Raw genomic sequence first — 22032 nt, forward strand, 5'->3', positions numbered from 1 at the left:
GGGTGTCTAATGGTTCTTTATTAGTCCTCCTGGACTCACTTTAAAAGTGAGGGTTCAACAAGGACAGGACTCATGGGATACTGGGCCTGAGTTCTAAACTCTGCAACTACAAAAACCCCTGGAGTTCCCATGATAGGAACCCAAGCTCTCTTGGGGCTATAGAGATGGCTCAGTATTTAAGAGCACTAGCTGTTCTTCCAGAGGACCCAGGTTTGGTTCCCAGCACTGACAGCCACCTGTAGCTGTGGTGGTTTGAATAAAAATGGCTCAGATATTTGAATGCGTCGTCACCAGGGCATGGAACTGTTTGAAAGGGTTATAAGAATTAGGAGGTGTGGCCTTGATGGAGAAAGTGTGTCACTAGGGGTGGGCTTTGTAGTTTCAAAAGCCCAAGCCAGGCCCAGTCTCTCTCTCTGCCTGTAGATCAGGATGCAGCTCTCAGCTACTTTGCCAACACCTGCCTGCCACCATGCTCCCAGCTATGATGATTATGGACTGAACCTCTGAACTGTAAGCCAGCCCCACTTCGATGCTTTCTCTTGCAAGAGTTGCTGTGGTCACAGTGTCTCTTCACAGCAACAGAATAGACTGAAACTCTCATCCTGGGGATCCAAAGTCCTTACCAGGCACTGCACACATACGGTACACAGACTTTCATACAGGCAAAACACTCATACACATAAAATAAAAATAAATAAATCTTTAAAAATCCAAGTTCTGCAAGCTGTTGTTGGCCTGTAATTGAGGTCTTTACATATAAATAGATGCTTCTAAGTTAGTCTTTTGTTCCTTGAAAGTACATATGCTTTTCTGGTCTGCTATTAGCCATCTTAATTCTTCTGTTTAGGGAACAAATGGGATTGTGAATTTTAGCTAACTGTTTGATGACAAATTCAGAATTGGAGCTGTCTGAATTAGTGAGGTTTTGTCATGTTTTTTAAATGATGTTTTGTTCTCTAGCCTAATTAATTATGTGGTCTCATTCTAAATATAGCTAGGTACAAGCTCTTATATGAATACATATTTTATTGCGGACAGAAGAAATGGGCTAGGCATGTCTATAGTAGAGGGAGTAAAGGCCTTCATTAGTTATCCAGTTGGAACTGAAAGGGACATTTGTGGCCCACTGCAGAGTTGTGTGTTTTTGTCATATGTTCATCAGTGGTTTTTTGTGCAGGAAGCAGATGGGGTAAAGATGGATGAGGCTCCATAGGCCTCCGCAATATCCAGAGTCGGGATGCAGGGGTGGGGGTACTGCGGACATTTCTCTATTGTCAAGTAGCATGAAAGCAGACGGAGCTCTCAGATGGACACTAGGCTTTTTGTTTTCCTCTAAGAGCAGTCATTACTGGTAAAGCCAGAAAAATGACATCAAGATTTATATAAACCAGGCCATATTTTGACTGCATGTTTGTGTCTGTAAATGTGTAAATGTTTGGCCTGTATACCCATTTTATACCCCGGCACAGCCAGAATCATGTAGAAGTTTCTCATTTGAAAAGGAGTTGAAAGTGGAGAGAGCTTAAGAAGCTGCTGCGGGAGATGGTGGCTCAGAGGGCAGAGTGTTTGCTTCTTTAGCACAAGGACCCAAGTTTGAACCCTAGGGACCCACATAAAATCCTGGTGCAGCAGCACACGTTTCTAGCTCTAGGGCTCCCTCTATTCCTACAGTGAGAGGGGAGTAGAGACGGGGGACTCTCTGGGAGCTTGGGGCCTGCTAGCCTTGTGTGCAGCAGCAGAAAGCAGCAGAGACACCCAGTTTCGAACACGGTGGCAGGCAAGGACCATCCCCCCAGGTTGTCTCCTGACCTCCACACACTGGCACATCCTTCCCTCTCCTGCCCTCTTAAACACATACACACCATACCCCGCCCTGACATACTGGTGTATGTCCCCCCCCCCCACACACCATACCCCCTCCACACCACACCCCCCATACCATATCCCACACACATACTATATTCCCCCACCATACCATTCCCACCCACCCACACCATATCCCCTCACCCCCACACATCATACCCCCTCCACACCACACCCCCCACACCATACCCCCCACCATACCCCCGACACACACGCTATACTCCCCCAATCATACCCTCCCATCCATACACACCATACCCCCCTACACAGAGAAAGAGGGTTTTTTTTGTTTTTTTTTTTGTTTGTTTTTTGTTTGTTTTAAAGAAAAGAGACATGGAGGAATTAACTGCAGAATAATCAAATGACAAGAAAACCCAGAGTGTAAAATAAAATTAGGAAAATAATACATAAACAAGACAAAAAAATTTAACAAATCAATCAAAGTGATAAACCGTCCCATCTCAGAGCTGAAGAGGCACAGTTACAGAACTAAAAATTCAGTAGGAGATGTCAACAGCAGACTTGATAAAAAACAAACAAACATCCAAATTATCCAGTTAAAGGAGGAGACAAAATGAAAAAAGCCCTCAGGAGTTTCCAATGCTCTGTGATCCACTTCCAGCCCTGATCTAAAAGTTAAAATACAAGTATATGAAAAATAACTAGTTCTAATACTATTATTGATATGTAGCAAAGAGCAGTATAAATTGCAAAGGGAGAATATGTAGAAGTTTTTATGGATATTACCGAATTTAAGTTGTTTCAAGCATAAAGTAGTATATGCTTTTAAAAAGTATTTTATTTTTATTTATGTGTGTTAATTTCTGTGTGTATGTGCACATGGGTGCAGTGCCAATGTTGGCCAGAAGAGGGTGTCAGATCCACTGGAGCTAGAGTTGCAGGTGGTTGTGAACCATCCAGCATGGGTGCTGGGAACTGAACTCAGGTCCTCTGGAAGGGCTGTCAGTGCTCTTAGCTGCTGAGCCTTCCTCCAGCCCTGTGTGTGTTTATAGCTAGCTATATCAAGTTCAGAAAGCTCCCTTTTATATCTACTTTGTTGAGTGTGTTTAATACAAAAGTGTTTTTACCATAAAATTCAATGGTGTGTCAAATGCTTTTCTGTATCTGTGAAGAAATGATAGTCTTTGTTCATTACAGTTAATCTTTCATGTGTGATGGTTTACATATCCTGTCAACTTGGCAGGACCTAGAATCACCTAGAAAAGGAGCCCCTGGGTATGCCTGTGAAGAATTAGCTGGATCAGGTTGGCCTGTGGGCATGCCTGTGTGGGGATTTTTCTTGGTTATGTTGAGATAGGAAGGCCCATCCTAAATGTAGTTAGGACCAGTTCCTGGGCCCAGTCCTGGTTGAATAGCAGGGAGAATGGAGCGGAGCACCTTGCCTCTCAGCTCTCTGGCTGTGGATACAGTATTACCAGCAGTTACAAGCTCCTGTAGCCATGCACACCCACCATGATGGACTGGACCTAAGAACTGTGAGCCAAAATAAGCCCTCCCTCCTCCCTTCCTGCCTCCCTTCTCCCCTTCCTCCCTCTCTCCCTGCCTTCCTTCAAATGTTTTCATCAGAGGATTGCATCTCAACAGCAGGAAAAGCACCCGAGGCAATGTTAGCCTTGCAATCTAGCATAGACTCTTCTCCTGTTGCTGGATTAGCTACTGGTCAGGAATTTTGAATCTGTGTTTATAAGGGTGTTGGGTTTGTTGTGTTAATTTGTTGCACTGTGTGTGTGTGTGTGTGTGTGTGTGTGTGTGTGATGTACTTTATCAGTGAGGTTTCCCAAGCCTGTGCTTTCCTCCTTCATGGAAACGTTTTCTTGTTGTGACAGATTCAGTCTCCTTACTAGTTATTTGCCAACTCAGACTTGTAATTTTTCCTCAAGTCAGTTTTGGTAATGTCCGCCTAGGAATGCTTTATTTTATCTATGTCATCTAATTTGTTGGCATTTAGTGGTTCCTAGTGTTTCTTTTTAATCCTCCTTGTTTCTTTAAGGTCTATCAATGTCTCTTTTTCATCCCTTAATGATTTGAACATTCTTTTTCATGGTTGATGTCACTAAAGGTGTGACCATTTTGATTATGTTTTCAAAGACTGAACTTTAGGTTTTGTGGAATTTTCTCTGCTTTCTGTATTAGTCACTCTCCTGTTGCTGTGTGCTATAAAACGCCATGACCAAAAGCAACTTAATAGAGGAAAGAGTTTGTTTTGGCTTAAAGGGAGAGTGCATATGGAGAGCAGGCATGCTGGCAAGGGCAGGGAACTGAGAGTGTACATGTCAACCCCAAACACCAAGCGGAGATCTGAACTACATACTTTCTAAGCTCACCCCCAGTGACATACTTCCTGCAGCAAGGCCACACTTCCTAAACCTTCCCAAACAGTGCCTTGAGCTGGGGACTAAGCCTTCAAATGCCTGAGCTTATGGGTGTCCTTTCTCATTCAAATCACCACAATTTCATTCATTTCACCCCAGCTTTGTTAATTTCCCTTTTCTGCTCAGTAGGAAGATTGAGTTTCTTCTTCTAGTTCATCAAGATGAAGGAATGCTTTTGTGGAAGATTAGTTCTTTGACCACATTTGTAAGAATGGATTCCTCCCTTCTCTTCTCCTGCACCCTTCCCTCCCTCCCCGGGTCTCCCCCTTCTCTTCTCCTGCACCCTTCCCTCCCTCCCCGGGTCTCCCCCTTCTCTTCTCCTGCATCCTTCCCTCCCTCCCCGGGTCTCCCCCTTCTCTTCTCCTGCACCCTTCCCTCCCTCCCCGGGTCTCCCCCTTCTCTTCTGCATCCTTCCCTCCCTCCCCGGGTCTCCCCCTTCTCTTCTCCTGCATCCTTCCCTCCCTCCCCGGGTCTTGTCGGGTCTCTAAGTGAAGAGCTTGTATTTGATGAGTCAGTTTTCTTTTGTAACTTTCAAAAATCTGTTTTTATCTTTGGCTTTTTGACAGTTTGCTGTGACATGTTGTTTGGATTTCTGTGATTTTATCTTCCTTGGGGTTCGCTGAGCCTTTGGATATGGAGATTGTGCGTGTCTTCTAGTTTGAGATTTTTTTTTCATTATTATTTATTCACTTTTTCTTCTGTCTCTTTCTATTGCTCCTCATTTACTGAGATAACAAATCAGAAACATGTCCTGGTGCTCCAGAGATCTCAGAAGCTGCCTCCCTGTCCCCCATCTCAGAGAATCTCGATTGGTTTGTTTCAAGTTACCCAATCTTCTTTCCCCCGCCAGTTTAGACAGCGTTGAGTCCTTCCAGTGATTTTCCCCATTTCATGGCTGGCCATTACACTCGGTTCTTTGTTCTGGCTCTGTCTCCCCTTTGATGTCCTCATGCTTTCCTTCAGCTCTTTGGATAGGTTTCCTTTAGTCCTTTGACCATTTTTATAATAGCTGATAGTAAACTTCTGTCATATGAAGAGCTCATATTGACTTTCTCTTCCATCATTATTTGTCTCACAATTACCTGAAAACTTAATATTTTATATGATACAGTATGGCAGGCCTGGGAAATCAGATGTCTGCCTCCTTGCTTTGGGTTTGTTGTTTCTATTTATGTGGTTAGGGACTCTTCTGGATTAATTCTAGGGTCATGTATGGTCCCTGAAGTGCAACTGGGTTAGCCTAGTGGCCAGTTAAGCTCACAGAGACTTTCCTAATGCCTTGACTTGGTGAGTCTCTTTGCTGAAGGGTCTCTGCATTTGTACTGGAAAGTCTCTTTGCTGAAGGGTCTCTGCATTTGTACTGGAAAGTCTCTTTGCTGAAGGGTCTCTGCATTTGTACTGGAAAGTCTCTTTGCTGAAGGGTCTCTGCATTTGTACTGGAAAGTCTCTTTGCTGAAGGGTCTCTGCATTTGTACTGTAAAGTCTTTTAGCTGTCTGGCCAGAACCTTCACTGTTCTCTTAACCTTCACTTCTTCCTGTCTGTGCAGTGTCTAAAAGTTCATCCAGAAGTGAGAACCTAGGACCTTTTAGCTCTTTTCAAAGCCTGAGTGTGTGTTATACATGTACTTTGAAGACTTTCAGGAACATGTTAGTCCTTTCAAAGTCTCCATTGACATATCTCCTCCTCTAGTTTTCCCCTGTAAATGATTTTTTAAAACGTTCTTTTTGTCTTTAAATCTCAGCAACAACTCTGCTCGCAACTTTTGTTGCTGCTATGGATTGTCCTCTGACGTCCCACCTTGTACAGCCTTCTGGCCTCGCCAGGTTGAGCAGGACTCACTTTCCATGTGACTTCTTCTGTTGCTTTGGTCTTGTGGAGCAGCTGATTGCCCCAGACCCTCAGATCTGCATCCCCTTCTTTGAAGGAACTATCTTAGTACCAGAGACTCATGAGATCTAGCAGGGTAAGGGGCAGAGGAGGGTTGGATCCGTTTGTTGGTCTTGGGCACCTTAAGTGACCTCATTAATGAATGAGGAGTCTCATATACGGGCTAATGATCTTTGACCTTTGTGTAGATTGCAATAAATCATGCTTTTTAAGGCAGTGTCTTGTGGTACCAAGACCTTGACTGAAGTGAGACCAGTTCTATTTGAATGCCTGGGTTTGTATCTGGGCTGGTTACTGACTCTCTTCTGTCTGAGACTTGATTGGCTGTGTAAGTGATTGCAGAGCTGCTGCTTTTGCTGCTGTTTTTGTTGATATTGCTGGTGGGAGGGTCTCCCTGTATAGCCAGACTGGCCTCAGACTACAACTGTGTCATACTGTGGTGTCATGGTGCATGTATGGTGTCAATTTGACACAGCTTACAGATGTCTGAGAAGGGAGTCAGGTGATCAGATTGCCCCACGGGCATGCCTGCAGGGGATTATCTTGATTATTAATTGATGCAGGAGGGTCCAGCCCACTGTAGGCAGTACCACTTCCTGGGCAGTGGGCCTGTGCTGTATGTATAAGACAGGAGGCTAAGCAGGATCCTGTGGACAAGCCAGCAAACAGCATTCCTCCGAGGTTTCTGCTTCCAGAGCCTGCTTGAGTTCCTGACACCCTCAAGATGGACTGTGTGACCTGGAGGCTGAGTTGCTTTTGGTCCTTTTTGTCCCAGCAACAGAACAAAAGTACCATTAGATGTTCTTGTATCTCTTGTGCACTCCCGTGTCAGCAAAAGCAACAGTATGCTAAGTCTCCTGATCTGCTTCTCAAGTGTGTTACTTCAAACCACTTACTTGATGTGTCTGTCCCAGAGAGTTACCTGCAAAGTGGTTACACTAATGGTGTGTGTGTTCTCCACTCTGTGACGGTAAAGTAGAACAGCACAGAAAAGATTTAAATAGCTCTATTTATTTATTTATTTATTTTTGTACAAGGGTGTACAAGTATCTGTGGGGAGGTGTATATGTCCGTGGGTATTTATGTATGGAGACCAGAGGTCAATCTCAGCTGTCATTCCTCTGTAGATGACTTAAAAACTATGTTTAAAGTGTGCTGTTGGCATGAGTGCTCATCTGAGTACACACCAGGAAGAGACCTGAGAAGGACCCATGTGTGTGTGCCTGTCTGTCTGTCTAGTTGTCTATATTATGACCAGCCTGCATGCCTGCCTACCTCTATCTATCTATCTGTCTATCTATCTATCTATCTATCATCTATCTATCCATCATCTATCATCTGTAACCTATACCTGTCTATACTGTCTATCATCTATCCATCCATCCACCTACCTCTAACCTATGACATTTATTTGTGTACCGTTCATCTATCATGTGTCTATTGTCCATTATTTTTCCACCATCTACCAATTGTCTATGAACCAGTCTACAGTATATAACTATAACTATAACTATATATATATAGTTATATATATATATATATATATATATATATATATATGTCATCCAATCTGTCTGTCTTCTAGCTATCATGTGCATAATTATGGCATCTGAATTAGAGAATTCAGTTGATACTGGGCAGCTGCCCCACAGGACCTGTGCAGGCTACACTGCTGGAACTCACTTGGAGCTGTTATTCTTCCCCCTTGTGTGATTTCTAAGGGCCATTTGTTAGAAGTTTGAACAGGTGGAAGTGGTCAAAAGAAACAAAACCAGAGGGTTGGGGATTTAGCTCAGTGGTAGAGCACTTGCCTAGCAAGCACAAGGCCCTGGGTTTGATCCTCAGCTCCCCCCCCCAAAAAAAATTAAAGGGCTGGGCATTGGTGGTGCACGCCTTTAATCCCAGTACTCGGGAGGCAGAGGCAGGCGGATCTCTGTGAGTTCGAGGCCAGCCTGGGCTACCAAGTGAGTTCCAGGAAAGGTGCAAAGCTACACAGAGAAACCCTGTCTCAAAAAACCAAAAAAAAAGAAAAAGAAAAAAGAAAAAAAAGAAAGAAACAAACAAAACCAGGATGCTGTGCAGTTATTAGAGTGTGCCAGAATCTCAGGCAGGAAGGAGTGCAGCAGGCCACTAGCCTCTCACACCCCACGAAATGGCCACGTCAAAGACTCTGGCCAAGGCTCCTACATTCAGCTTGAATGAGGCACAGCCCTAGTCCATGATTGATAGTGTCTGGCTGCTGAGCATGAATACATGGATACTTTTTAGAGGAAGAGCCAGTCCATGTCAGGGAGGGGATGGAATGAAGTTCAGTGATCCATCAATCCAGGCACTAAATAGCCACAGGGAAAATACAATCTCTACCCATGTGAGCTTTTCTTTCCCAGCGAAGCTCTCCCTTCCTCCCTCCCTCCTTCCCTCCTTCCTCTCTCCTTCCTCCCTCTCTCTCTCTCAAGCAACTTTAATGGGAATGTTCTAGCATCTCACTTCCTCTGTGGGAATAAGATCTTTTGCTTCCTCTTTAGCCAATGAGAAGAGTAACAGAGTACTTACCTCTTATCACTTAGAGGACATTGGGTTTTCCAACTTAGTCATCTTTTCCTTTTATCCAAGGTGCAACACAGACACACAAACACACACAGAGACGTGTACACACGGGTGCACACACACACATATGGGGGGAGGGGAGTAAAGCACGAACCCCCCAAAACTTTGGGTTGGTAAAGACATCACTCAGGTGTCTGTGCTTGACTCTGTTCTGGGTCCTGCCCAGAATGTCACTCCTGCAAACACTGGCCTTTCCCAGTGAACATCCTGTCCAGTGTGTTTTCAGTGTTCCTTCAGTGTCTGAGGTTCTTTTCATTGCAAGGGTTCTGTTCACTGTTCCCAAAATCAAGTGGTTCTCAACCTGTGAGCTGTGACCCTTTCACAGGGGTAGCCTAAGACCATTGGAAAACACATTACGTTTCATAATAGTAGCAAAATTAGAGTAAGGAAGTAGCAACGAAAATAATATTATGGATGGGGTCATCACAGCACAAGGAACTGAATTAAAGGGTTGCAGCATTAGGGAGGTTGAAATCCACTGCTACAGAAGTACCACCTTTGTTTTGGTCTTGTGTTTACCACTAAAGCTGTGGGCCACTGAGGCTGGATTATATTGTGCTAGGTTTCAAACCCAGGGCTTTGTGCATGTCAGGATAGTCCTCTATCAACTGGACTCCATCCCCAGCACACACTGGCTTTCATTTTTAAGTCTTTAGCTTGTGATGATGATGGTGATGATGATGGTGATGGTGGTGATGATGATGGTGGTGATGGTGGTGGTGATGGTGGTGATGATGGTGGTGATGGTGGTGATGATGATGGTGATGGTGGTGATGATGATGATGGTGATGGTGGTGGTGGTGGTGATGGTGATGATGATGATGGTGATGGTGGTGATGATGATGGTGGTGGTGGTGATGGTGGTGGTGATGGTGGTGATGATGATGGTGGTGGTGGTGATGATGGTGATGATGATGGTGATGGTGGTGATGATGATGGTGGTGATGGTGGTGATGATGATGGTGGTGGTGGTGATGATGGTGATGGTGGTGATGATGATGATGGTGATGGTGGTGGTGATGGTGATGATGATGATGGTGATGGTGGTGATGATGATGGTGGTGGTGATGGTGGTGATGATGGTGGTGATGGTGGTGGTGGTGGTGGTGATGGTGATGATGATGGTGATGGTGGTGATGATGATGGTGGTGATGGTGGTGGTGGTGGTGATGGTGATGATGATGGTGATGGTGGTGATGATGATGGTGGTGATGGTGGTGGTGGTGGTGATGGTGATGATGATGGTGATGGTGGTGGTGATGATGGTGATGGTGGTGATGGTGATGGTGATGATGATGGTGGTGATGATGGTGATGGTGGTGATGGTGGTGGTGATGGTGGTGATGATGATGGTGGTGATGGTGATGATGATGATGGTGGTGGTGGTGATGATGGTGATGGTGGTGATGATGATGGTGATGGTGGTGATGGTGATGGTGATGATGATGGTGGTGATGATGGTGATGGTGGTGATGGTGGTGGTGATGGTGGTGATGATGATTGATGGTGGTGATGGTGATGATGATGATGGTGGTGGTGGTGATGATGGTGATGGTGGTGATGGTGGTGGTGATGGTGGTGATGATGATGGTGGTGATGGTGATGGTGGTGGTGATGGTGGTGATGATGGTGATGGTGGTGGTGATGGTGATGGTGGTGATGATGATGATGGTGATGGTGGTGGTGGTGATGATGGTGATGCTAAGCTGCTGATTATTATGATGATGTTTTTGTGTCTGTAGGTACCCTCAGAGGCTATAGGCTGGGGATCTATAGTTATAGGCAGTTGTGAATTCCTGATGTGGGTCCTGGGAACAAAATGTGGGTCTTCTGCAAGAGCAGTGTGGTTTTAACCATCAAGCCTCTCTCCAGTCCTGTCAAAGCACTGCTGAAGATCACCTGACTTCTGGTAATTACTTTCAAAAGGCCACACATCAGCTCAGGGATGCTGTAGAAGTGACCAGAGCACATCAGTATGGTTTCCCGGTTAGCCCTGAGAAGGCGGGTGCTGTTCAGGAAACTGCCCTGCACTCACATGTTCACAGACTCTGAGCTGATTATCTCATAAGCCTTGTGTAGCCCCACGAGGATGGCAGAGCGTGACACTTGGCTCAGATTTATTGCAAAGGAGCTCCTCTGCCACAAGCTGCTTGTGGGAACAATAACTCAGCAAACACTTTTGGGAGGTGGCACTATAATTAAATGCTGAGGTGGTATTAATTTTCTCATTACTAAATTTTAGGATGTATTTCCTCCATTGCATCTAGGTTGGGTGTCAGCCAGAGGAAGCAGTTGGTGGCAGCCCCAATGGGGCCAGGAATGCCTGCACCTGCTGTGTGTCTGGACATACACCTCTTCTCCTGGGGTGTCCTTTCTCATCTTCTGAGATAGGGTGCAGCCTGAGTGCCCTCACAGAGGCATCTTTCCTCAGCTCAGCGGCGCTATCTGATTCATTGCACATGGTCTCTAATTGTGTTTATTGTCAAAAGGGAAGAGCTTCTACCATTTCTCAGAAAGTGCTCTCTCTCTCTGGGCCATTTGGAGTCATGTGATCTATTTCTGCACAGAAGCCACTTAGCCCTCCTGAGTCTCCATCATTCTTTTCAGATAGGATCTGATCCACATTGCCATATCTAGTCAGTGGGGCATCTTTGAACCTCATTTACCATCACCGGTAATGTCGTCTTCAGGAAAGGTCCACCACAGGGCCCGAACAGGGCGGTGTGTGTGTGTGTGTGTGTGTGTGTGTGTGTGTGTGTGTGTGTGTGTGTTGTATGTGTGTAGGGGGTATATGTGTATGGTGTGTGTATGTGTGGTATATATATGTATGTATAGTGGGTGTTGTGTATGTGTGTGGTGTCTGCACATCCATGTGCAAGTGTGTATGCCTGTGCACACATGTGTGGAAGCCAGAAGAAGACATTGAGTGTCCTGCTGTGTCATTTTCCACATTATTTTTTGGTAAACCCAGAGCAAGGTTGGAAGTCAGCACACTCCAGGAATCCTCCTGTCTCTGCGCCTGTAGTGCCAAGGTTACAGGTGCATGTGTGGCCATGCCTAGCTTTTTTTTCCCCTGAGGTTTATTTATACTTTATGTGAATATTTTGCCTACATGTATGTCTGTGTACCATGTGTGTGCCAGGTTCCCACAGAGGCCAGAAGAGGGCATCCGGTCCGATAGAGCTGCCATGTGGGTGCTGGGAACTGAACCTGGGTTCTCTGCAAGAGCAGCCAGTGCTCTCAATCAATGGACAGCTCTCCAGCACTGGCCTGGCTTTTTATGTGACTTCTGTGGATTTGAACTCAGGTCTTCAACCTTGTTGCTCTTACCCACTGAGCTGTCTCCAGCTCTTTCATGGGGTGTTTACAGGAAGACATGCACCCACATTTCTGCTGCACCTGCTGTAGGACTCTACTTGCTTGTGGGTGGACTGAAGGTGGCTGACTGGCCCCCCTGGGCAGGACTTGGGCACCGCTTTGACTGCCGCTGCCCTGAAGGTCTCAAGGTCACCCCATCCCCCACCCCAGTAGCATTTGGCTAAAGCAGGGATGATTTGTTTTCATCAAGTTGTATTACTGGAGTGAAAAGTTTTTAAATGCTTAAAATTCCTGCCATGATTTGTGGTGAAATCTAGAGATTAGTTAGTGTCACGCCATCACATGGTTTTAAATCGTTTCACAAGAGACTTAAGGACGAAAGTCACTCTGTTCGCTCCATTTGTTGCTATTATTTGGAAATGAAAAGAACACATAACTAAAAAGAAAACAAAAACCAACCAGGTAATGGAGTGGTGATGTGTGACCACCACTCCAGCAATAAGGAGTCTGAGGCAGGAGGATTACTGTGAGCTCAGGATCAGTCTGGACTACATAGTGAGTTGAAGATAAACCAGAGCTACATAGTGAGAACTTGCTTAAAAAAAAAAAATACCAACAGCCAAGAAGGCAGGAGGGATTGCTTAGTGGTTAAGAGCACTTGCTGCTCTTCCAGAGGACCTGAGCTCAGTTCCCAGCACCCTTGTCAGACAGCTGACCCACATCTGTAATTACAGTTCCATGAGACCCAACACCTCCCCAACAGATACCCCCTCTGACCTCTGATGGCACCTGTATCAACATGGAACACCCCCCCACCACACACACACACACAAATCTGCTGTTCCTAGTGCTCCTAGTTAGTACATATTGAAAGAGGGACACAGGACTCAGAACCTTACATGTTAAAGCCCGAGGCCCACATTGCCCTCTGTTAGATAAGATGTGAGTGTGCAGGACCAGGGCCCTGAGGCAGAGTGACAGCCAGGTCACAGGTGTCACTCCTGGGGAATGGCAGAGGGTGAGCGCAAGCCTTGTTTGCTTATCTGTAAGTGGGTATTAGATGTAGTGGAATTGTTTAATACCTGTGTATGAGAAACTAAAGCTTGTGACATACACAGGTGTTCAATCACTTAATGGAAACCTTATTCAGGACATTTATTCATTATAACCCCAGTGTCATTTCTTATTACAGTCCCAGTGTGTTTTTCTGAGTAGTTTCAGATAGCTCATTATGATACTTGTAGATTATTTTTTGTTTAGTTTGAGGTTTATGTTACTTCATTTATTCATTCATCCATTAATTTTTGAGATGGGGGTCTCATGCAACTTAGGCTGGCCTTGAACTCTATATAGCTGAGACCAAAAGCAAAAAGAAAAACAAAATAGGTAAAAACTGGGAAATATTTTTTTTAAAGGAAATTCAATGACCTTGAACTTCTCACCCTCCTGCCTCCACTTCTGGAGTGTTGAAATTATGGTTGTAGGACACTACCACACCCAAATTTATGCAGTGTTGGGGATTGATGCATGCCAGGCACGTGCTCTACCAACCCAGCCACATCCCCAGCCCTCACGTTATCTTCTGTACTCACAGAAGACACCGTATACACAAAGCACAAAGTTTTGGCTCCTCCCTCTGGCTGTGTACATCATCTTAGGATTTATTGCATAAACATCTAGGGTTTATTGCACAGGCCTGAAGAAAACTTTAAGGGGTGTAGTATATGTAGGATATTTCTTTATTTAAGGGAAATATTATAATTCATTTTGTGATTTAAAAGAATACCTACAAATAAACTGTCAAATTACAGAGATTTAGAATTCCTGATTATTGCTTTTCAGTGCTTTGTGGAAATCCGTGTTTTATTTTGATGAAAAGGATAGATTTTCTGTTGTTGCTGATTTCCTCCCTCCCTCCGTCCCTCCCCACTTCCTATGATAGCCCAGGCTGGCCTAGCTCTCACTATGTAGCCCAGGATGACCTTAAACTCCCGATCACCCCTCCTACTTCTGGGTGCTGGGGTCACAGTGTGCAACACCGTGCCTGACATGCAGATATCTTTGTCACCCGGCAGATGCTCAGTTGCCCTCTTTGCTGCAGTCTGGCCAGGGCCATCTAGAAGCAGTGAGTGTGAGTTCAGAGGAACTCACTGCCGTTGTACACACCTCCCCAGAAATGCTGTGTTTAGTGCTGAGTCAGTGGAGGCGTGGATTCCACCCGCTCTGAGCTGATCCCATCCTCAGTCTGAGATCTCTCCTTTCACTCTCCAGATCTAGTCCTATCGTCCGTGTTTAACTCCGATCATGGGGAGGAAGCTGGACCTGTCCGGTCTGACAGACGATGAGACGGAACATGTTCTCCAAGTGGTACAGAGAGACTTCAATCTTCGCAAAAAGGAGGAGGAACGGCTAAGGTGAGGTGGCTTTTCGCCTGACCACATGGGAATACGGGACTTATTGTCATCGTCACAATCACACACTTAGGTTTATGGAAGGGCCACCCTGCTGTTTGTTGAAGAGCTTCCCACAACCAGTGACATGTGTTGGAAGGTACCTGTACCACCTTAGCAAGAGTCTGAGAACAAGTAAGCCAAAGGGGCTTAAAATATCACCTTAAAACCTCAGGCATCCAACGTTTGTCTCTCTCCATATGGAAGATGCTTTCGTTTAAGATGCCCGGGAGAGTTTAGAAGCAATGGACAGAGGAAATGACGTCATAGGAAATAATTATTTCATCCTTTAGCAGGTCCTTTAGTGAATGTTAAACTCACAATGCAGAGTTTTCTTCCACAGCCTTGGGCTGAATTCTTTCTTGTTCGTCCCAACTAGCTGTGTTTCTATGGGTTCGGGAGGTCAGGTCTCAGGTGTGGTGTTTACCTTGTGACAATGACTTCTCCAGTGCTGGCAGAAAGTGAAGGACACAAGTTGTGGCAGTAGGAATTAAGTTTTGGGGTCATAGTGTGGAAACGTAGAGTGAGGTGAAGAAGTCGCAGCCGTCCAGCTGTTCCTGCCCCACGCATGCAGAACCGCCTCCCAGACCCGCCCAGCAGCTCCACCATTGGGACCCCCGTTTACACAGAGGTGCCGGCTGATTTCGAAGCAGCTTGAAGGGAGAAGGTTTTACCTGGACTCACGGTTTGAGGATGCAGTCCGTCATGGCAGGGAAGGCATGGTGACAAGAGCGTGGAGCAGAGGGTCACGCTGCACCCACAGTTTGCAAGCAGAGCGAGATGTGAGCCAGCGTTCACTGCTCCTGTATTTCTTTTTATTCATCCTGGGCATCAGTCCACAGTCAGGTGGGTCTTCCCTGCTCTGTCACACCTCTCAGGAAACACCCTCACAGACACACCTAGAGGCGTGTCTACTAGGTGATCTGAGCAAGTGGACATTTAACTCTCACGGATATCATACAGGCAGTGAAAATGAAATGACAGATTTTCCAATGCAAAACACAAGTCCTCTGCTCCACATTGAGGGTCACCCCGGGTTCTCCTGCTGTGACCTCCACATTGAGGGTCACCTTGGGTTCTCCTACTGTGACCTTCACATTGAGGGTCACCTTGAGTTCTCCTGGTGTGACCTTCACATTGAGGGTCACCCTGGGATCTCCTGACATGGCCTTCATGTTGAGGGTCACCCTGGGGTCTTCTGGTGACCTTTATAAATCTGAACACAAGTTCCTATTGCTTTATCCCAGTGACCTGCCTTCAAGTCAGTTCTTGGCTTTGAATAATGGAGACTTGGCTAGCCTGTTCTCAGGGCTTCATCCTTAGCTTCTTGAGGATTATTCTCTTGTGTTTGGCTTGTTTGTTTCTATTCACAATTGTTCTAGTTTCCGTGTGTTGCTGTGACACAACATTTGACCAAAAACAACTTAGGGAAGGAAAGGGTTTGTTTTAGCTTTGAGCCCAGGATGAAGGGAGGGCAGGGCAAGCAGGCAAACAGAAATCACGGAGGACACCCAGCTGGCTCCCTCTCAGGCTCACGCTGAGCTAACTTACTTATACAGCCCAGGACCACCTGCCCAGGGGATGGTGCCACCCACAAAGGGCTGGGTTCTCCCCATTAATTAAGACAATCAGGATAATCCCCACAGTCGTTCCCAGAGGCCAGTATGATCTGGGTAGGCCCTCTATTGAGACTACCTTCTCCGATGACTCTAGGCTTTGTCAAGTTGACAGATAAAGCTAACTAGGACAATTGTTTTTAAAATTTAATACAGGAACCTCCTGTTCCGTGAACTTTTCCATCCTCTCTCAATTCTGACAGAGCGGTGTCCATCTGCTGAGCCCAGTCCTTCCTCTGTAACTGCTCTGCTTGTGTCTCCTGTCTTTCTACAGAACAGTTCACGCCCAGTGCTGAGGGCCTTCACACGCTGCCTTGCAAACCTCTTCAAGGCTCTCTGTTTTGTCTGGGGATTGCTTTTGAATGTTTGAAAGCCAGCAGGTAGCACTCACTCAGTGTCTGGGAATGCTCTCTGTGCCCACCCCACCCCCACTGCCCCAGAACTCTGTATGTGGCTGATGGTTCTCCTCATTACTGTTCTGAGTTAGTTTACTTTTATTTCTTTGTTGTTATTTTAAAGGAGTCTTGGGAGGGAAGGGAGGACACTAAGTGGTAACTTCCTGTCATCTGGAAGCCAGACAGCACAGTAACTTGCCTGCCTGCCTGGACTGTCGGGTTCCTGGGGACCATGCAGAGTGGGGCCAGATACATTGGCGCAGGAAACTCTCCTCCACTGATTACAAAGTCAAAAGGGCTCTAGGAACAGAGGGGTGATTGTTGCTCATTCCCTGCCCTTGCAGGACGGCTAGCATTTCTGGAAACCCTGCAGACTTCCAGGTTCTCACAACTAATGGGACCCTTGGAGTGAGGCAGCCATGTCCTCTCAGCTATACCTTGGTCTTCCAGAATTGCACATCTATTCAGGAATCCTCAGATTTGTTCTTTTTCCTTTGGTTAACTGCACAGATTTCTCTTAGTGGTGGTCCCTTTAAGATGACGAACACCAAGCAGACCGTGCCTTGAAGGGCTGCTGGGCCTGGCTCTGCTAAATACATTGAGTGTCTAAGCAGGATGCAGTGAGAATGATAAATTAATTAGCGTTAAGACACCACATCTCCAGCTCTGTCTGCAATGGCTTGCATTTTCCCAGCAGTGGGGTTTGTCATCCACATCACGGGAAGCATCTCCTCCCTTCCTCCTCTCAATTAGAAAGATCTGGAAAGAGCTTCAGGTAGTGTACAATAGCCATGTTTAAGTCCATGGTCAGATATCACAACTGGCTACTGCATTTCTTCTATAATTTGATTGGGGGGGGGGTAAGGGGAGGGGTCAGTGTAGTATTTGTGCCGGGTACCCCCACACAGCTTTTGGCCCAGCGTGGTTTTGGTGGGAAGTCATCCTAGAGAGACAGGATGCCCTGACTAGAGGCAGCAATGTCATGGGTTCAAGCAGTGTGGCACTTGGAGCCCCACAGTGAAGGGGGTAAGGGGTGGGAGTGGTTCCGTCAAGCTTTCCTCTCTGCTGGGCTCCTAGAACAATGCCGGGTACCCAAAAAACAATGAAGGTTGGGGGTGTGGTGGGGGTGCGTGCGTGCGTGCGTGCGTGCGTGTGTGTGTGCACATGCGTGCATGTGGAAACCAGAGGTCAACTTTGGTGTCACTCCTCAGTAGCCATCAGCCTGTTTTCTGAGACAGAATCCCTCACGGGTCTCAGGTTCACTTGTAAGCTGGGCTGGCTGGCCAGCGAGCTCCAGACGTCTGCCTGTCTCTGCCTCCCCAATGCTGGGGTTGCAGGTTCGTGCCACCGTGCCTGGCTTTTTATGGTTATTGGGGATTGAGCTCGATAAGTACTTTCCTGTCTCCCAAGCCCCATTATTGATGATTTTTATGAGTCCCCTCCTGAATCAGATCACCAAGGTCTAAGCTTCTGCATGCCTCAGATGCAGGGGTGTGGGGTGCAGTGTGGGCGAGGGCTGCCAGCTGTGGCTCAACTTGTACATATTCCTGTTTTGACAGACCTCATGGATGGGCTTGCTTTGTGCGCAGACATGTGGTCTGGTGTTCACCTCAAACCCCTTCTTCCACCCTGCTTGATTTGACAGTCTTAATTTTGAGACTTCCTTTCTTCACTTTCCAACGTACAGAGTGTCATGAGGGTCTGCTGGGATGTTGTCACTTATACAGATGAAATTATCATCATGAGTGAACTGGCAGAATCCAGCAGCACTCACCCAGTGTTTTCCAGCTGATTCTACAGTTCACTGAGGCCATTGAGATCTGGCAAACCAATGTGAGGAGCAGGCCTATGTCACTCCTGGGCTGAGCACTGAGGAGGTGGTATGGCTCATCTTTCTACTTGCCCACCGTGGTGACTGCTGGGGTCTGTTGAGGTATGGCCTTACAGTGGAGATGGAGCCCGGTCCCTAGGTCACTGCGTGGAGAGAAGCTCTGGTGACCATCAGGGGACTTGGTATGAGTTCGCTGGGCTCTGACTCTGTAATGGTTAAACTCAATTGTCAACTTGAGATCTAGACCCACCTGGAAGGGCCAGTGGGCATGCCTGTGGGGGATTGCCTGGATTAGGTTAGCTGAGATGGAAGACCTGCCTGCCCACTGTGGGTGGCCCTATTCCTTCGGCTGGAATCCTGGGCTGCACAAAAAGGAGAAAATAAACCGAGCATAAGCACTCACTGCTGTCTGGCTCCTGATGTGGACAAGATGTAAGCTGCTCAAGTTTCTTCCACCGTGTGTTTGTCCCTCCATGGTGGAGCTCCCTCAGACTGGAGCCAGAATGACCCTTTCTTCAGTCCCTTTGCCGGGGCGTTTCACCCCATCAGGGAGAAGAGTGACTTGGGGCTTGTGTTCCTGTCTGAGTCCATGAGTTCTCGTGGTAAGACGATCCCCAGCTGGGGGCACTGTTTGATAGACTGCCAGTATCTTGAGGAGGTGGGGCCTAGCTCGAGGAAGAGAGATCCTAGGGAAAGACTGTGGGCTTTGCTAGCCTGGCCCCACTTCCTCTCCTGTGTCCACTTCCTGGGCCGCTGAGAAGTGAGCTAGCAGCTGCCACACATGCCTGCTGCTACAGACTTTGCAGACACCATGCCTTCCCGGATGATGGACCTTAGCCTCTCAAGCTGTGAGCCCAGATAAATCTTTTTCCCTTTGTTACCTCTTGTTAGTTACCTCTAAGTCAGCAACAACTGGAAAACTAATACAGAGGTGAAGTCTCACACCTGGGGACCTGTTGCATTGCCTGGAATAGAATCTGTGTGTGTGTGTGTGTGTGTGTGTGTGTGTGTGTGTGTGTGTGTGTGTGTATGTGTGTGTTTGCATGCGTGCACACATGGGTGAGAGAGAGAGAGAGAGAGAGAGAGAGAGAGAGAGAGAGAGAGCGCACATGCATGAGGAGGTCATCACACAACTTGTGGAAACTGGTTCTCTCATGCCACCATGTGGATCCCAGGGATTGAACTCTGGTCTTCAGGCTTGGCAGCAAGCACCTGTGATATCAGCCCGCAGGCCCCTCAATCAGCATTTTAATGAGAGGAATTAGTACCTTTCCTATCAATGATTTTCATTTTAAACAAATGAAAATTTTATGATGTAAAAGGAAGTTTTAAAAAAAGTTTCTATTACTAATAGTAAAACTCCTTTGTTCTCACTGCCCACTGTTTAGGGTGCTATAGTTGTTGTGATGAATTAGCCAACACCCCTGGTTACATCCGCTTTTGCAGCTAGGGATGAGGTCATCTTGTCTGTACCCGTTTAAAACCTTACTGCCTGTGGTTTCTGGTGTAACTGTGTTCCTAGTGCGTCTGTCGGCCTACACTCCCTCCCTGGTTGTCCTCGCTCCTGAGAGTCTGTGTCATTTGTGGCATTGACCGCTGGTTAATGAGTCTGTCACTTCTGGAGGGGGTGCCAGCCGGTCACCTTCTGTGAAAGATCAGTCTGTGGGCTGGGGAAACATCTCAGACAATGAAGTGTTTGCCATGTAAGTGTAAGGACCTGAGTTTGAACCCTGGAACCCAAATTTTAAAAAAATGCTAGACACAGAGGCTTGTACCTCCTAGCCAGGAGATGGAGATAGGTAGATCTCTGGGGCTCACTGCCAGCAGCATAACCCATTAGTGAGTTGTAGATCAATGAGAGACCCTGTCTCAATAAATGACATACACAGCTCTTGAGAAACACCCGCAGTTGACAATGTGGCTTCCCCACACATATGCACACATATACACAAGCCCACCCATGTGCATAGACATCTAAGCACATACATAGTACATGCATGCACACACGTGCCCACGCACACACAAGCACATGCATGTGTGCACATGTACAAGTGTACATACATATGTCCACATGCACAAGCACACATGTGCACATTCATGTACAAGCACATCCACAAGCACACACACACACACACACACACACACACACACACACACACACAGAATGGTAACTCTGAGGGGAGAGCCAGTGTATTCTATACTGGAGTGGAGAGAGTAAGAGCGCCCATCTGATGGAGAAAGCCCAGCTAGTGGGGACACCTGTGAAGAACTCAGGGCCTTGTAGGAGGCAGGAGAACTCAGCCTGTGGAAGGGGTGGAGTAGAGAGGGACTCAGACTCAGCCAGAAGGGGCCTTGTGAGATTTGGGTTCTTAACTCTCCTCTTTATTGCTGACATTCTGTTAATAATGGAAAGGCCACATATATCACAGCAAAGCTGTTGGGTATTCATTCATTTGCTTCAGAATCTCAGTTTTGAATGTCAGAAGCCTCCTGGCAAAATGGGGAGTGAGCCCCAGGGGAGGAGAAGAGAGGGATTCATAATGGAGTAAAGTCCTTCGCCCTTGAGGAAGATTCCAGAGGCTGAGCGGGAGTCTTGCAGGAATGTTTGTGATCTGTATACAACGACAGAGGCAAGGAAGATTTCGGGAAGCAGAGGTCCCTTTTATCTGGGCCTTAGGAATTTCCAAGCAGATTTAGACATAGGTCAGGCATCAGGGAGCATCCTGGGTAAGTGATAAAGATGGAAAGGGGATGTATGTCTCCCACACCAAATCAGGACACCAATCCCTGGTGGTAGGGAAGCTCCTTTGTGGAGAAGCCTAATTCTTACTTGTTTACAAATTAGAGAAACTGAAGCTCCAGAGACCCTCTCAGGTTCTCACAGCAAGAAGTGGATTCAAACCTACCTGGAGTTTCATGAAGAGAGAATGATAGCCACTGCCCTTGGTGTGAAAAGCAAGGGTACCCAGGACCCCGGAGCAGAACGAGTGAAACAAGGGCTGTGCTGGAAACCCAGTGCTGTGCTGCTAATGCCCACTGTATGCTCCAGAATGGAGGCATTACAAGGTTTGCGTCCATGTATGGCCACAGCCATTGACCATGCATGCCCTCTGCATTTCCTCTGCTAGGAAAGTACTCTAGAAAATGCACACAGAATCACAAGGGATCAAACATGAAAACAGAATGTAGAATGTCCTGGTGGTTTTTATATTGATTGTACCTTGAAATGTTCCTAAAATTATATTTTAAATGAAGTGCCCTACTACGATAATGCCACTTTTGCAGAACATGGATGTGGTAGTTTGAATGTAATTGCCCCCCATAAACTCATAGAGAGTGGTACTATTAGAAGGTATGACCTTGTTGGAGTGGGTATGGTTTTGTTGGAGGAAGTGTGTCACTGTGGGGTTGGTTTTGAAGTTCCCATGCTCAGGATATCGCCCAGTGTCTCAGTTGATTTCCTGCAAGATATAGGACTCTCACCTGCTCCAATATCACATCTACATGCATGCTGTCATCCTTTGCATCATAATGATAATAGACTGAATCTCTGAAATTGTAAGTGAGCCACCTCAGTTAAATGTTTTCTTTATGAGAGTTGCTGTGGTTGTGGTGTCTCTTCACAGCAATAGAAACCCTAACTAAGATAGAAGTTGGTAACAGAAGTGGGG

At 46.5% G+C, this 22032-nt stretch overlaps 1 protein-coding gene across 2 annotated transcripts in view; it reads left to right on the top strand.

The window, feature by feature from the left end:
* The first annotated feature begins 14340 nt into the window (after positions 1-14340).
* Positions 14341-22032, top strand: part of LOC118586922 (myosin VIIA and Rab interacting protein) — a 153239-nt gene continuing 145547 nt past the window's right edge. For both annotated transcript variants that reach the window (XM_036192365.1, XM_036192366.1), the window contains exon 1: positions 14341-14483. In XM_036192365.1, the coding sequence (XP_036048258.1) occupies positions 14374-14483 (110 nt within the window). In that variant the 5' untranslated portion in view covers positions 14341-14373. The remainder of the gene's footprint in view (positions 14484-22032) is intronic.

This window comes from Onychomys torridus, chromosome 7, assembly GCF_903995425.1.
Source record: "Onychomys torridus chromosome 7, mOncTor1.1, whole genome shotgun sequence".
Classification (NCBI taxonomy): Eukaryota; Metazoa; Chordata; class Mammalia; order Rodentia; family Cricetidae; genus Onychomys; species Onychomys torridus.